The 12,978-nt window shown below is 46.0% G+C and overlaps 1 protein-coding gene across 5 annotated transcripts in view; it reads right to left on the reverse strand.

Annotated features, from left to right (window-relative positions):
- The window catches only part of CTPS2 (CTP synthase 2), a 428,947-nt gene that overhangs the window by 138,935 nt on the left and 277,034 nt on the right, over positions 1–12,978 (reverse strand). For all 5 annotated transcript variants that reach the window (XM_029603286.1, XM_029603284.1, XM_029603287.1 and 2 more), the window contains one exon: positions 6,338–6,434. In XM_029603286.1, coding sequence (XP_029459146.1) covers positions 6,338–6,434 — 97 coding nt within the window. The remainder of the gene's footprint in view (positions 1–6,337; positions 6,435–12,978) is intronic.

Raw genomic sequence — 12,978 nt, forward strand, 5'->3', positions numbered from 1 at the left:
GCCAAGGTTGGACCAGGCAACACAGAAGTCTCCCTCCCTGTGCAGCCTGAAGAGTGACACAGTGAGTCTGTCGTCCCTCTCTCAAACCCTGTTACCACAGTGCTAAATTCTCCTAGCCTAGTGTCCTCTTTTTTTTCCCCCACACCTGTCTGCCCCTATACATGTACTGGGTCATGCATTTCACCATCTCCAGGTGAAGATGGTGAAGCTCCATTTGGGCAGGACTTAGGCAAGTTCCTCCCATCCCTGGCCCCAACAATGACACCCAACCGGATTCTAACACTGCATGATATAAACCAAGGGACGAGGTGGGCTGGGTTCCAGGAAGACACCAGCTGCCCAAGGCCTCACTCTCTGCAGATCACCTTCTAGGAAAGTAAGGGAGGATAAACAGCCAGGCACGCATGTCCCAAACGTCAGTTTGATCTAAGGCTCCACCTTCTTTCGTTCCCTCCTCCCATCGCCCACCTCAGGGTACTCTAGTACTGGGAGTTCGCACTGTAGACAGGAAGTCGCTGATGTCACACAGGAGGCAGGAATGAAGTCTTGCTGAGGGATCACTTTGTGGCAGGAAGTGTCATGACTGCCCTTTGAGCTACTCTAGAGGGGGAGGGCCGGGCGGGAACTGAGAAGAATTACTTCAGCAAAAGTAAGAAATAAAATAACTAATAGGAAAAGCCCAGCAGTATTTTCATTAAAGCCACCAAAACGTTTCATTTCAGTTTGGAAGTCTGGTTGAAGTGATATCCAGGCAGCACAGGTAAGAGCAGGCCTGTAAATCTGCCGTCACATCTCCCCTCATTCTGCCTCCCCCGTGAATGAATTCAATAAACCATTCTATGCTCATGCAGGCACAAGAGAGGGAACCGCACCAGGAAAAACTCTGGCATCATCAATTGCAGTGGAGGTGTACATTCTGTAGTCACATGCTCACGGTTACATTTACAGATGAAATACGACAGTATTAAAATCCTGCTGGGAAGACTATAATTCCGTTTTGTTTCTTGGTAGATAAATAGTGCATAACCCACTGAAGAGAAATTTGAAGACATTCTTTTATTTGAAACACTTAAAGCATGCACCAAAGTTCACACCTAGACGTGAAAGAGGGAAACACACGTTAAAGGGGCAAGGGCTAACTCAGGAGTAATAATTAGGAAGCATTTCTTCGCAAAAGGAAGGCAAATGCAAGAACGGCCTCCAAGCAGAGGGTGGGGGGAGGGAGGATGTCATGAACCGTGCTGGAGCTGAATGTCTGGGACAAGCACAGAGGACCCAGAGCAAAATAGGCCATTGTGCAGGGTCTGAAGTAGGGGACATGGGCTGACTAAATGGGTATGGCGGTCTTAATCTCACTGTCAATGCCATGTTAGAAATGTCAAACGTGCCGCAGTGTACAATGTGTTATCGGCTTCAGAGCCTGTTGTAGAAAATTAATTATTTGGCAGGTTATATAAAAAAAGAATAAAACATTTTATTATTGTCCACAGATTCAAAACATCAATGCAACATTCTTCCAGCGTGTATTGAATTTTGTACTTTGGTAACAACTTTCAGGACTTTTAGCAAAAGACTGTAAGCTAAGGACTACATTTTATTATAGCAGCCTGGCCTGTTTTGTTTTCCAAATAGGGGATGATTTGGTGAGGAGGGGGAGGGAGTTAAGAGACATTTTTCTCTTCTGCTTTTTATAATTTTGTTTTGTTATTACACGAGAAAACATACCAATTTCAATCATATTTTTACAAAACTCGTGAATATTTTAACTGAAAATTAATTTCAATTAAAATAATATTCAAGATTTATGTTAGTCAGGGTGCAGACTGGCTTGTGGCACTTGAAGACTAGAGTTACCTATCCCTGATTTAAATCTTGGCACACCACTTCAAAAAGATTGCCTACTCCTCCCCAAAGCATGGCACCCTGTGTGACCGCACGGCTTGCAGATCCCAAAAGGGACAAATAAATGTCTATTTTACAATATGACAAGCCTCTTCAGGGGCTCGATATTTATTTATTTATTTATTTTTGGTTTTTATATACCGGAAGTTCCTGTATAATATACATATCACTCCGGTTCACAGATAACAGAGATAACTATCGCCGAGATGGCGGTTTACATGGAACATATAGAACAGTTAATCTATTATAAAGTAGAATACAAACTAAGATCTACTAAGAACACATAAATAAAGCAAATAAACATTACAAAATTGCTGTGGGATGGGAGGGTTGTTATTCTTCCTGCTCTTAGTTCTCTGGGAAAGCTTGTAGGAAGAGCCAAGTCTTGAGTTTCACTTTGAACGTGGAATGGCACGGCTCAAGGCGGAGGTCTGGTGGTAGTGAGTTCCAGAGCGAAGGGCCCGCTGTGGATAGTGCGCGTTTCCTCAGGGAGGATTTTGCTGGTTGGGTGATCATTCTGTTCTGATATGCCCTTCTGGTTGGCTTTTTAGAAGTGTGTAGTTGGAGCTGGAAGGTTAAGTTGAGTGGAGAGATGCTCTGTAGGGCCTTATGAATCATCATGCTGGTTTTGAACTGTATCCTGTATTTAATGGGGAGCCAGTGGAGATGCTGGAGGATCGGGGTGATATGGTCCCTTTTTTTGGCGTTGGTGAGAATTCTTGCTGTGGCATTCAAGACCATCTGGAGGGGTTTGGTGGTGCAGGCGGGAAGGCCCAGCAGGAGTGAATTGCAGTAGTCCAATTTCGGGAGAATGATGGCCTGGAGTACTGTGCGGAAATCCCTGTAGCGGAGAAGTGGCTTTAGTTTCTTTAAAACTTGTAATTTAAAGAAGCATTCTTTTGTGGTGTTATTTACGAATTTGTTGAGGTTGAGTCTGTTGTCTAGGAGTACACCCAGATCTCTCACTTGAGGAGAGGTGGTGTATCCTGAGGTGTCTAGAGGATTGCAGGCGGTGGTTGGGGCAGATTGTTCCGGAGCTATTATAAGAATTTCCGTTTTGTTTGTGTTTAGGACTAAGTTGAGACTGGCTAGTAGATCGTTGATGGTTGAGAGGCATTTATTCCAGTAATCCATGGTTTTGTGTATAGTATCCGTTATAGGGATGAGTATTTGTATGTCATCCGCGTATAGAAAATGGATTAGATTGAGGTTAGTAAGTAGATGACAGAGTGGGAGGAGATAGATGTTGAAGAGGGTGGGGGAGAGTGAGGATCCTTGTGGTACCCCCATTTTGGATTGAATGGGGTGGGACTCCTTGTTGTTTATCTTGACTTTGTATGTTCTGTTCTCAAGGAAGGATTTAAACCAGTTGAAAGCTGCTCCTGTTATGCCGATGTCTGTTAGCCGTTGTAGTAGGCTAGAGTGGTTCACGGTGTCGAACGCTGAGGAGAGATCCAGAAGTGCGAGGAGGCAAGGTTGGCCTTTTTCCAGATTGAAGATAATGTTGTCCGATAGTGTGGCTAACAGAGATTCGGTGTTCTTTGTCTTCCGGAATCCAAACTGGTTAGTGGTGAGGATATTGTTGTCATCAAGGAATTCTGAGAGTTGTCTGTTAACCACTTTCTCTCCATGATTTTAGCCAACATAGGAAGGTTTGCTATAGGTCTGTAGTTAGCAGGATCCGAAGGGGGAAGGTTGGGTTTTTTGAGGAGAGGTTTGAGCATTGCCAACTTGAGTTGTCGGGAACTTGGCCTTGAGCAAGGGAACGGTTGATGATGTCTGCCACTGGCTTGGCAATGATGTCGGGGATTGAACTCAGAAGGTTTGATGGAATATGATCTAGCGGGTGAGAGGATGGTTTTATCTTCTTAAGGATGTTCGCTATTTCTAAGGTGGACGTGGGTTCAAGAGATTCGAGTGCTGCTGTGTATGTGTTGGGTTGAGGAGTTTGTGGGCTGTGGTTGCTTGCGTAGCTTGTGTGCAGAGATGGCCCTTTGAGAGGGGCTACGAGTGAGGTGATTTTGTTGTCAAAGAATTCGGCTAGTTCATTAGCTTTTTTAAGAGCTTGGTCATCTGGGATGCTAGGTCCGGGAGGTTTGGTGAGTGCTGAGACATAGGAGAAGAGGGCTCTTGAATCGAATGAGAAGTGGTGTATCTTTTTGGAGAAGAATTCTTTCTTGGTTTTGTTGATTTCGTTTCTATATGAATTGAGGCATGCTTTGTAGGTGAGGAGGGTTGTTGTGGATGGGCTTTTTCGCCATTGGTTTTCCTTGCATCTGAGCTCGTGTTTACGTGACTTCAGCTCTGTGGTGAACCATGGTTTCCTGTTGTCTTTGTCCGGATTGATAGATTTTGTTGTCATGGGACACACTTGATCTGCTATCTTGTTAGTTATGTTAATCCATGAAGATGTTGCTGAGTTGGCGTCGGCGAGGTCCAGATTCATTAGTTCCTTGGTTAGGTGTTTACTGAGGTGATCTCCTGAGCACTGTTTCCTGACCGATATGGTGATGTTTTGATTTGTTTGGGGAGGAGATTTAAAGATCTCTAACATTGATGAGATGATACGGTGGTCGGTCCACGGTACCGCAAGGCATGTTGGGGTGGTGTGGGGATGAGAGTCCTTCGTTTATAAAGATAAGGTCTAAAGTATGACCAGCTTTGTGGGTGGGTTCTTTCACAATTTGTCTGAAGCCCATATGGTTGAGGGAGGAGAGAAGAGTTTTGCAGTTGGAGGAATGAGGTTGTACATCCACGTGGAGGTTGAAATCTCCCATCAAGATGGTCGGTTTTCCGGAGTTTAAGTGTTTTGCTGTTAGTTCTATGATTGGTGAAGGGTCTGATTCCAGAAGGCCGGGGGGGAGCGTAGATTAGTGCGATGGTCAGATGTTTAGAGTTGAATAATGCGAATTCGATATTTGCTGTGGTATTGGATGTCTGTAATGTTAAACCTAGCGTTTTTTTGGCTGCTAGGAGGAGACCTCCTCCTCTTTTCTTGCGTCTGGGTATGGACAGTATGTCGTAGGTCTGGATGGGAAGCTGGTTGATTAGGGCTGTGTCGGTGGGTTTTAACCAGGTTTCTGTGATGGCACAGATGTCCGGTTTTGAGTCGGATAGTAAGTCATTGAGTATATGCGTTTTCTTGGATATGGATTGTGCATTGAGCAGCGTGAGTGAGAAAAGGGCAAGACCAAGGCATTGGGTGACGGGTGTCAGCATGATGGGCCTGAGTCTCTGCTGGCGGTTATGGTGGGGTGTGGGGAGCTTAGGTGCTCTCCACCTTTGGTTGTGGTGGATGGGAATAGTTAGGGGGTGCATGGTGGAAGGAGGAGTGAGCATGTAGCCAGTAGGCAAGGGGAACTCTAGGCTAGTGGTATCCAGATGAGGGAGCGATTCCCTATGTGGGTCTACTACCGTGTGCGCAATAAGCAACAAAGGGTTAGGCCCACTGGAAGGGCTTTGCCTTAAATAAGCTGTGAGGCTGTGTTGGGCTTACCCAAGAAGTCGATTGGGATGGAGGCTTGGTTACTGGGCTGCTCTGCGGGGCTGCACTAAGGGGCGCACAAAGGGGCAGGCCCCTTTGTCGCGCTCCTTCGGCGCGCGACGCCTGGATATCGCGCCGGGATTTAAATCCCCTCCCGGTCACGTCTCTGTGACGTCATCGGGTGCGCGCCTGGATGGGGGTCAGAGCTCGCGGATCGGAGCTTGTGCGCTGAGGTAAGTAATCTTTTTTGGCCTCGTGGCCGGCGGTGGGCTGTCGGTGGTAGGGCGAGCGTTACAGGCCTTACCCCGATAGGTCCCGGCGCCGGCTGCGCGGCCCTGGCTCCCAGCTCCTACGTCGCGGGCGTCGGTGGATGGAGACGCGTGGTCGGCTGGAGGCCGTGAAGAGAGCGCCTGGAGATCGCGCCGGGATTTAAATCCCCTCCCGGTCGCATCTCTGTGACGTCATCGGGTGCGCGCCTGGATGGGGGTCGGAGCTCGCGGATCGGAGCTTGTGCGCTGAGGTAAGTAATCTTTTTTGGTCTCGTGGCCGGCGGTGGGCTGTCGGTGGTAGGGCGAGCGTTACAGGCTAAGTGAGTTAGCCAGATAAGACGCATCTGGCTAAATCACAAGGGATATTCAGCAGAACAGCTATGCTGTTGAATATCCCTGAATAAATCGCTAGTTAGATGTATAAGTTTTATCTGGCTAACATTAGACCTGCTATTTAGCAGATCTAACTTATCTGTTTAACATACCCAAATAAGTTTGAATATCATCACCTATTTGGCTCTGTTAACTAGATAAGTAGTTCCTCCCCAAAAAACAACTATTTCCTGCTCATCACTTAGTTGGACAAGTCGTTACTTATCCAGCTAAATGACACTGAATATCGACCTTCAGATTTTCTTATAGATGGAGGAACATATCTTGTGGACGATCGAATATAACCTACTTAAGATTGAGTCTTCTGTCTTGAAAACAGTTCTCCTTTTTCCCAGTCTCATTGTTCCTCCCATATCCCCAGGATGGTGCTCGGGCATATCAATGACCTGGGAAGAAACAGAGATCTCAATTGTGGCTTTTTAGATGGATGAAATAGAAAACAGGAAAACCGAATTCAGCAATTTAGAGCAACAGCAACAAAACATATATTATTACAGTAGAGATTTCTTTTTTGGGGGGGAGGGGCTAATCCCAAGAGCTGTGCTAAGGCTAAACTTTTCTCTCTGCATTTTCAGCAGAAAAAAAAATTAAATTGTGCACCCTTTGTTCCAGGAAAGGATTTTGAAAAATGCAGCAAAGACCCTTATGATGCTCACTGGCTTCTAGTAGTGGTTGCATAAACTACATTTCACCAACAATAGCTGATGGTTGCCAGCAATATGGAGGTTCATATTCAGTTGCTGTGTAGCTTGGCTAGTTAGCCAGATAAACTTATCCGGCTAATTTAGCCCATATATTAAGGAATATATCCGGCTATCTTAAAGTTAGCCGGATAAGTTTATCTGGCTAACTCAACTCCTGCTAGCTAACCCTAGAACGCTTCTAACCTATCTGTCGAAATTCTAGCTGGCTAACTTATCTGGCTAGAATTTAGCCGGATAAATGCCCCAAACTTTATTTAGCTGGATAACTTCTGAACTATCCAGCTAAATGCTTTTGAATATGAACCTCTATGGAAACTGACATTTTACTTTACCGAATGTATTCACCCCTTTGAAAGTATGTAGCAGCACCTTTCCAGACCAAACAGGCCTCTTCTTCAGACCCCCATTTAGATTTACCGTATTTTTCGCTCCCTAAGACGCACCTGACCATAAGATGCACCTAGGATTCAGAGGGGGGGAAATTAAAAAAAAAAAAATATGGTGTGCTAAACCGGCTCTGTTCCCAGGTGTCTGTGCGTCTTATGGAGCAAATTAGGGGAGTGCATAACTTTTTTTTTTTCTCCCCATTTTGTTTTCGGGTCTGGGGAGGGCCATTTCGGACCACTCCCAGATCAGAAAACTTTTATCTTTCTCTGGGAACCCCCCAAAAAAAACCCCATCCCAACCCTTTAAATTAATTAACAACCCCCCACCCTCCTGACCCCCCTCCAAGACCTGCCAAATTAAGTTACTACAACCCCCCACCCTCCTGACCCCCCCCCCAAGATCTGCCAAAAGTCCCTGGTGGTCCAGCAGGGGTCCAGGAGCAGTCCGGGAGCGATCTCCTGGGCTTGGGCCGTTGGCTGCCAGTAATCAAAATGACACCGACGGCCCTTTGCCCTTACTATGTATCAGGGGCTACCGCTGCCATTGGTCGGCCACAGTCCACTCCCTTCCACTGAGAAAATTGTCCATTTAATCCTACTCTCTTTTTCCTGTCTTTTAGCCAGTTTGCAATCCACGAATGGACATCGCCACCTATCCCATGACTTTTTACTTTTCCTAGAAGCCTCTCATGAGGAACTTTGTCAAACGCCTTCTGAAAATCCAAGTATACTACATCTACCGGTTCACCTTTATCCACATGTTTATTAACTCCTTCAAAAAGGGGAAGCAGACTTGCCCTGGGTAAAGCCATGCTGACTTTGTTCCATTAAACCATGTCTTTCTATATGTTCTGTGATTTTGATGTTTAGAACACTTTCCACTATTTTTCCTGGAACTGAAGTCAGGCTAATTGGTCTGTAGTTTCCCGGATCGCCCCTGGAGCCCTTTTTAAATATTGGGGTTACATTTGCTATCCTCCAGTCTTCAGGTACAATGGATGATTTTAATGATAGGTTACAAATTTTTACTAATAGGTCTGAAATTTCATTTTTTAGTTCCTTCAAAACTCTGGGGTGTATACCATCCGGTCCAGGTGATTTACTACTCTTCAGTTTGTCAATCAGGCCTACCACATCTTCTAGGCTCACCATGATTTGATTCAGTCCATCTGAATCATTACCCATGAAAACCTTCTCCATTACGGGTACCTCCCCAACATCCTCTTCAGTAAACACCGAAGCAAAGAAATCATTTAATCTTTCCGCGATGGCCTTATCTTCTCTAAGTGCCCCTTTAACCCTTCGATCATCTAACGGTCCAACTGACTCCCTCACAGGCTTTCTGCTTCGGATATATTTTAAAAAGTTTTTACTGTGAGTTTTTGCCTCTACAGCCAACTTCTTTTCAAATTCTCTCTTAGCCTGTCTTATCAATGTCTTACATTTAACTTGCCAACATTTATGCTTTATCCTATTTTCTTCTGTTGGATCCTTCCAATTTTTGGCTAAAATAGCTTCTTTCACCTCCCCTTTTAACCATGCCGGTACTCCTTTTGCCTTCTTTCCACCTTTCTTAATGTGTGGAATACATCTAGACTGTGCTGCTCCTTTCAGTTTTTTTCTAACAATTTTCTCATTTTATCAAAGTTTCCCTTTTGAAAATTTAGCACGAGAGCCTTGGATTTGCACACTGTTCCTCTTCCAGTCATTAAATCAAATTTGATCATATTATGATCACTATTGCCAAGCGGCCCCACCACCGTTACCTCTCTCACCAAGTCCTGTGCTTCACTGAAAATTAGATCTAAAATTGCTCCCTCTCTCGTCAGTTTCTGAACCAATTGCTCCATAAAGCTATAATTTATTCCATCCAGGAAAGTTATCTCTCTAGCGTGTCCTGATGATACATTTACCCAGTCAATATTGGGGTAATTGAAGTCTAGACATGAAGCAACGTGCCTTGCACATCAGAAAATATCCACGTATACAACGTGCAAGGAAATGGTAAATCAAGTCCACCTTCAAGTTATAATATTTTTTATTTGAATTTTCTCAGTGTTGTTAATGGCAACTCCATATATCTTCAACAACAGTCATTGAAACAACAGTCATTTAAAGTCCCCCGACACGGTCCGTGTTTCGCGGTAGCTGCATCGGGAGGGACCCACAATCAATATCATCTTGTATATGCATCATGGAGCGCTCCATGATGCATATGCATCATGGAGCATATACATCATGGAGCTCCATGATGCATATGCATCATGGAGCGCTCCATGATGCATATACAAGATGATATTGATTGTGGGTCCCTCCCGATGCAGCTACCGCGAAACACGGACCGTGTCGGGGGACTTTAAATGACTGTTGTTTCAATGACTGTTGTTGAAGATATATGGAGTTGCCATTAACAACACTGAGAAAATTCAAATAAAAAATATTATAACTTGAAGGTGGACTTGATTTACCATTTCCTTGCACGTTGTATACGTGGGTAATTGAAGTCTCCCATTATTACTGCACTACTAATTTGGTTAGCTTCCTTAATTTCTCTTAGCATTTCACTGTCCGCCTCACCATCTTGACCAGGTGGACGGTAGTATACCCCTATCACTATAGGGGTCCCCGACACACAAGGGATTTCTACCCATAAAGATTCAATTTTGTATTTAGTCTCATGCAGGATGATTATCCTGTTGGACTCTATGCCATCCCGGACATAAAGCGCCACTCCTCCTCCCGGGTGCTCCTCTCTGTCATTGCGATATAATTTGTACCCTGGTATAACACTGTCCCATTGGTTATCCTCTTTCCACCATGTGTCTGAGATGCCAATTAAGTCTATGTCATCATTCACTGCTATACATTCTAATTCTCCCATCTTACTTCTTAAGACTTCTGGCATTAGCATACAAACATTTCAAAGTTTGTTTTTTGTTTGTATTTTCTTCTGCTTTTTAATTGATGGGGATAAGTTAGAATTTTTTAGCTCAGGTGAGTTTTTAGTTAAGGCACTTGGACTATTTTTCTAATTATTGGAACCTCACTGTCGGGATGCCCTAATTCTAATGCATCATTAGTATCCTTTGAAGATACCTCTCTCCGAACCATGCGCTGCTGAGCGACTGTCAGCTTTCCCCTTTGTTCTAGTTTAAAAGCTGCTCTATCTCCTTTTTAAAGGTTAGCGCAGGCAGTCTGGTTCCACCCTGGTTAAGGTGGAGCCCATCCCTTCGGAAGAGACTCCCCCTTCCCCAAAAGGTTCCCCAGTTCCTAACAAAACTGAATCCCTCTTCCTTGCACCATCGTCTCATCCACGCATTGAGACTCCGGAGCTCTGTCTGCCTCTGGTGACCTGAGCGTGGAACAGGAAGCATTTCATAGAATGCTACCCTGGAGGTTCTGGATTTAAGCTTTCTACCTAAGAGCCTAAATTTGGCTTCCAGAACCTCCCTCCCACATTTTCCTATGTCGTTGGTGCCCACATGTACCACGACAGCTGGCTCCTCCCCAGCACTGTCTAAAATCCTATCTAGGTGACGCGTGAAGTCCGCCACCTTCGCACCAGGTAGGCATATTACCAGGCGATCCTCATGCCCACCTGCCACCCAGCTATCTACATTCCTAATAATCGAATCACCAACTATGACGGCCGACCTCACCCTTCCCTCCTGGGCAGTAGGCCTTGGGGAGAAATCCTCAGTGCGAAAGGACAATGCATCACCTGGAGAGCAGGTCCTTGCTACAGGATCCTTTCCTGCTGCACCTGGTTGGTGCTCTCCCATCATGAGACCTTCTTCCTCCAAGGCAGCACCAGGGCTGCCAGTCTGAAGTTGGGACTTGACTACTATGTCCCTGAAGGTCTCATCTATATACCTCTTTGTCTGCCTCAGCTCCTCCAGGTCTGCCACTCTAGCCTCCAGAGATCGGACTCGTTCTCTGAGAGCCAGGAGCTCTTTGCATCGCATGCACATGTACAACTTCTCACCGGTGGGTAAAAAATCATACATGTGACACTCTATGCAAAAGACTGGGAAGCCCCCCTCTTGCTGCTGGACTGCTGCCTTCATCTCAATTTTGATCAGTTCCTAGTTAAGTTTTAGGTTGCTATGGGAGTAGGAATGTGTCTAACGTCCTTTAAATGTATTAGTGAATTCACTATGTGTCTGGTAGTGGCCTACCGGGGTCCGATCGAATTCTCAATAAAGTTTTTGTTGATGGTTTTTTTTTGGTGAAAGTGGCACCTGCCTATAAATTAAGGGATGAGCTAGGGGTGGGTGGGCGAGGGGTGGGAGGGTTGGGAAATACAAACAGTCTAACTTCAGTTAGTCAGCCAGAGTGACTCACTGCTCTCTTGATTAACAAATGCTGGTCCCTATTCAAACCCAATCATACTACCTCAACACCTTGGACGGGATACGGAACTGGAACTCAAGCACCAAGGAACCAGGAGAAACTGAGGGTGCCTGAGCAGAGGAAGGCCGAAGCCTTAATAGTCCACGTCCAGAGGATAGAGACAGTCACTGTCAAACTGGAATTACGATTGGCAGCACTAAGATGGTGTAGCAAACAACATGGAACTCTGGACTTGAGAAAGTCTGAAACGTAGTAGTCTGTAGCTAGGGTCAAGGCACGGAGAAGACAGGCGTGGTCGGACAAAGAAATGGTCAAGGCATGGAGAAGGCAGGCGTAGTCGGACAAAGCAATGGTCAAGGCACGGAGAAGGCAGGTGTAGTCAGATGAAGCAAAGGTCAGGCTTGGAGAAGGCAGGCATAGTTGGGCAAAGAGGAGATCAGGCTTGGAGAAGGCAGGTATAGTCGAACGAAGCCGAGGTCAGGCTTGGAGAAGGCAGGAGTAGTCAGGCAAAGCAGCGATCAGGCTTGGAGAAGGCAGGCGTAGTCAGATGAAGCAGAGGTAAAACCAGCAAGTCGCTCAGCACACAAAGACAAGATGAACACAGGAACCAGGAAACGAAGACACAGGAACATGATCAGGAGACACGGAGTAGCAACGAGTACTTGGAAACCAGGGACAGGCAAACCAAGGAGACCTGTTGCAAAGGCAAAGCTTCTGTGGAAAACCAAAGTATTTATATGGTGCAGGACGTGACGTCATTATCCGGGTCTGCGGCCTGGTTCCCACCGCGGGCCCTTTAAATGTATCAAGGTGGCACGTGCGTGCACCTAGAGGGAGGCGCGGCGCTACTGGAGGCGTCTCTCCACGGCCCATGCAGAGAGACTTGATGGACGGAGGCGTCCCGGCTGGAGGCCCCAGGATGCGATGCAAGGCTGGAGGCGCTGGTGGACGCCCGAGGTTGGGGCTGGCGGCCCACCGCTGCCAGCGACGAAGAGCTGGGTCCTGCAGGTTGCGCAGCAAGGTACGAAGGCCGCACCGCGGGGTTGCCACGGGTGGCGAGCATAACACTTAGCTCCACCAAACAAAACAAACAGATGATCAGATCATCTGAAAGAATTGGTGACCTTCAAATAGCGCAACAGGACGCACCATACATCCAAGAGATGGAGATCCCTACCCATCGAAGGATCACAAGACCAGTCCAGAAACACCAGCAACTCCACAGTCTGAATCACGTGAAAAGCAGAGACCACTTGAGGAAGAAACGAAGGCACCATATATAAAGAAACCTTGTCAGTAGAGATCTGCAGGAAAGAGTCACGGCAAGAAAGGGCTTGTAAATCTGAAATTCTCCTGGCCGAGCAAATGGCAACCAAAAAGACAGACTTCAAGGTAAGGACCTTTAAAGACCTTTAAAGGTTCAAAGGGAGTCTCACAGAGAACCTTTAACACCAAATTGAGATTCCACTCCGGATATATGCTCCGTA

Source organism: Rhinatrema bivittatum, chromosome 5, assembly GCF_901001135.1.
Source record: "Rhinatrema bivittatum chromosome 5, aRhiBiv1.1, whole genome shotgun sequence".
Taxonomy (NCBI): domain Eukaryota; kingdom Metazoa; phylum Chordata; class Amphibia; order Gymnophiona; family Rhinatrematidae; genus Rhinatrema; species Rhinatrema bivittatum.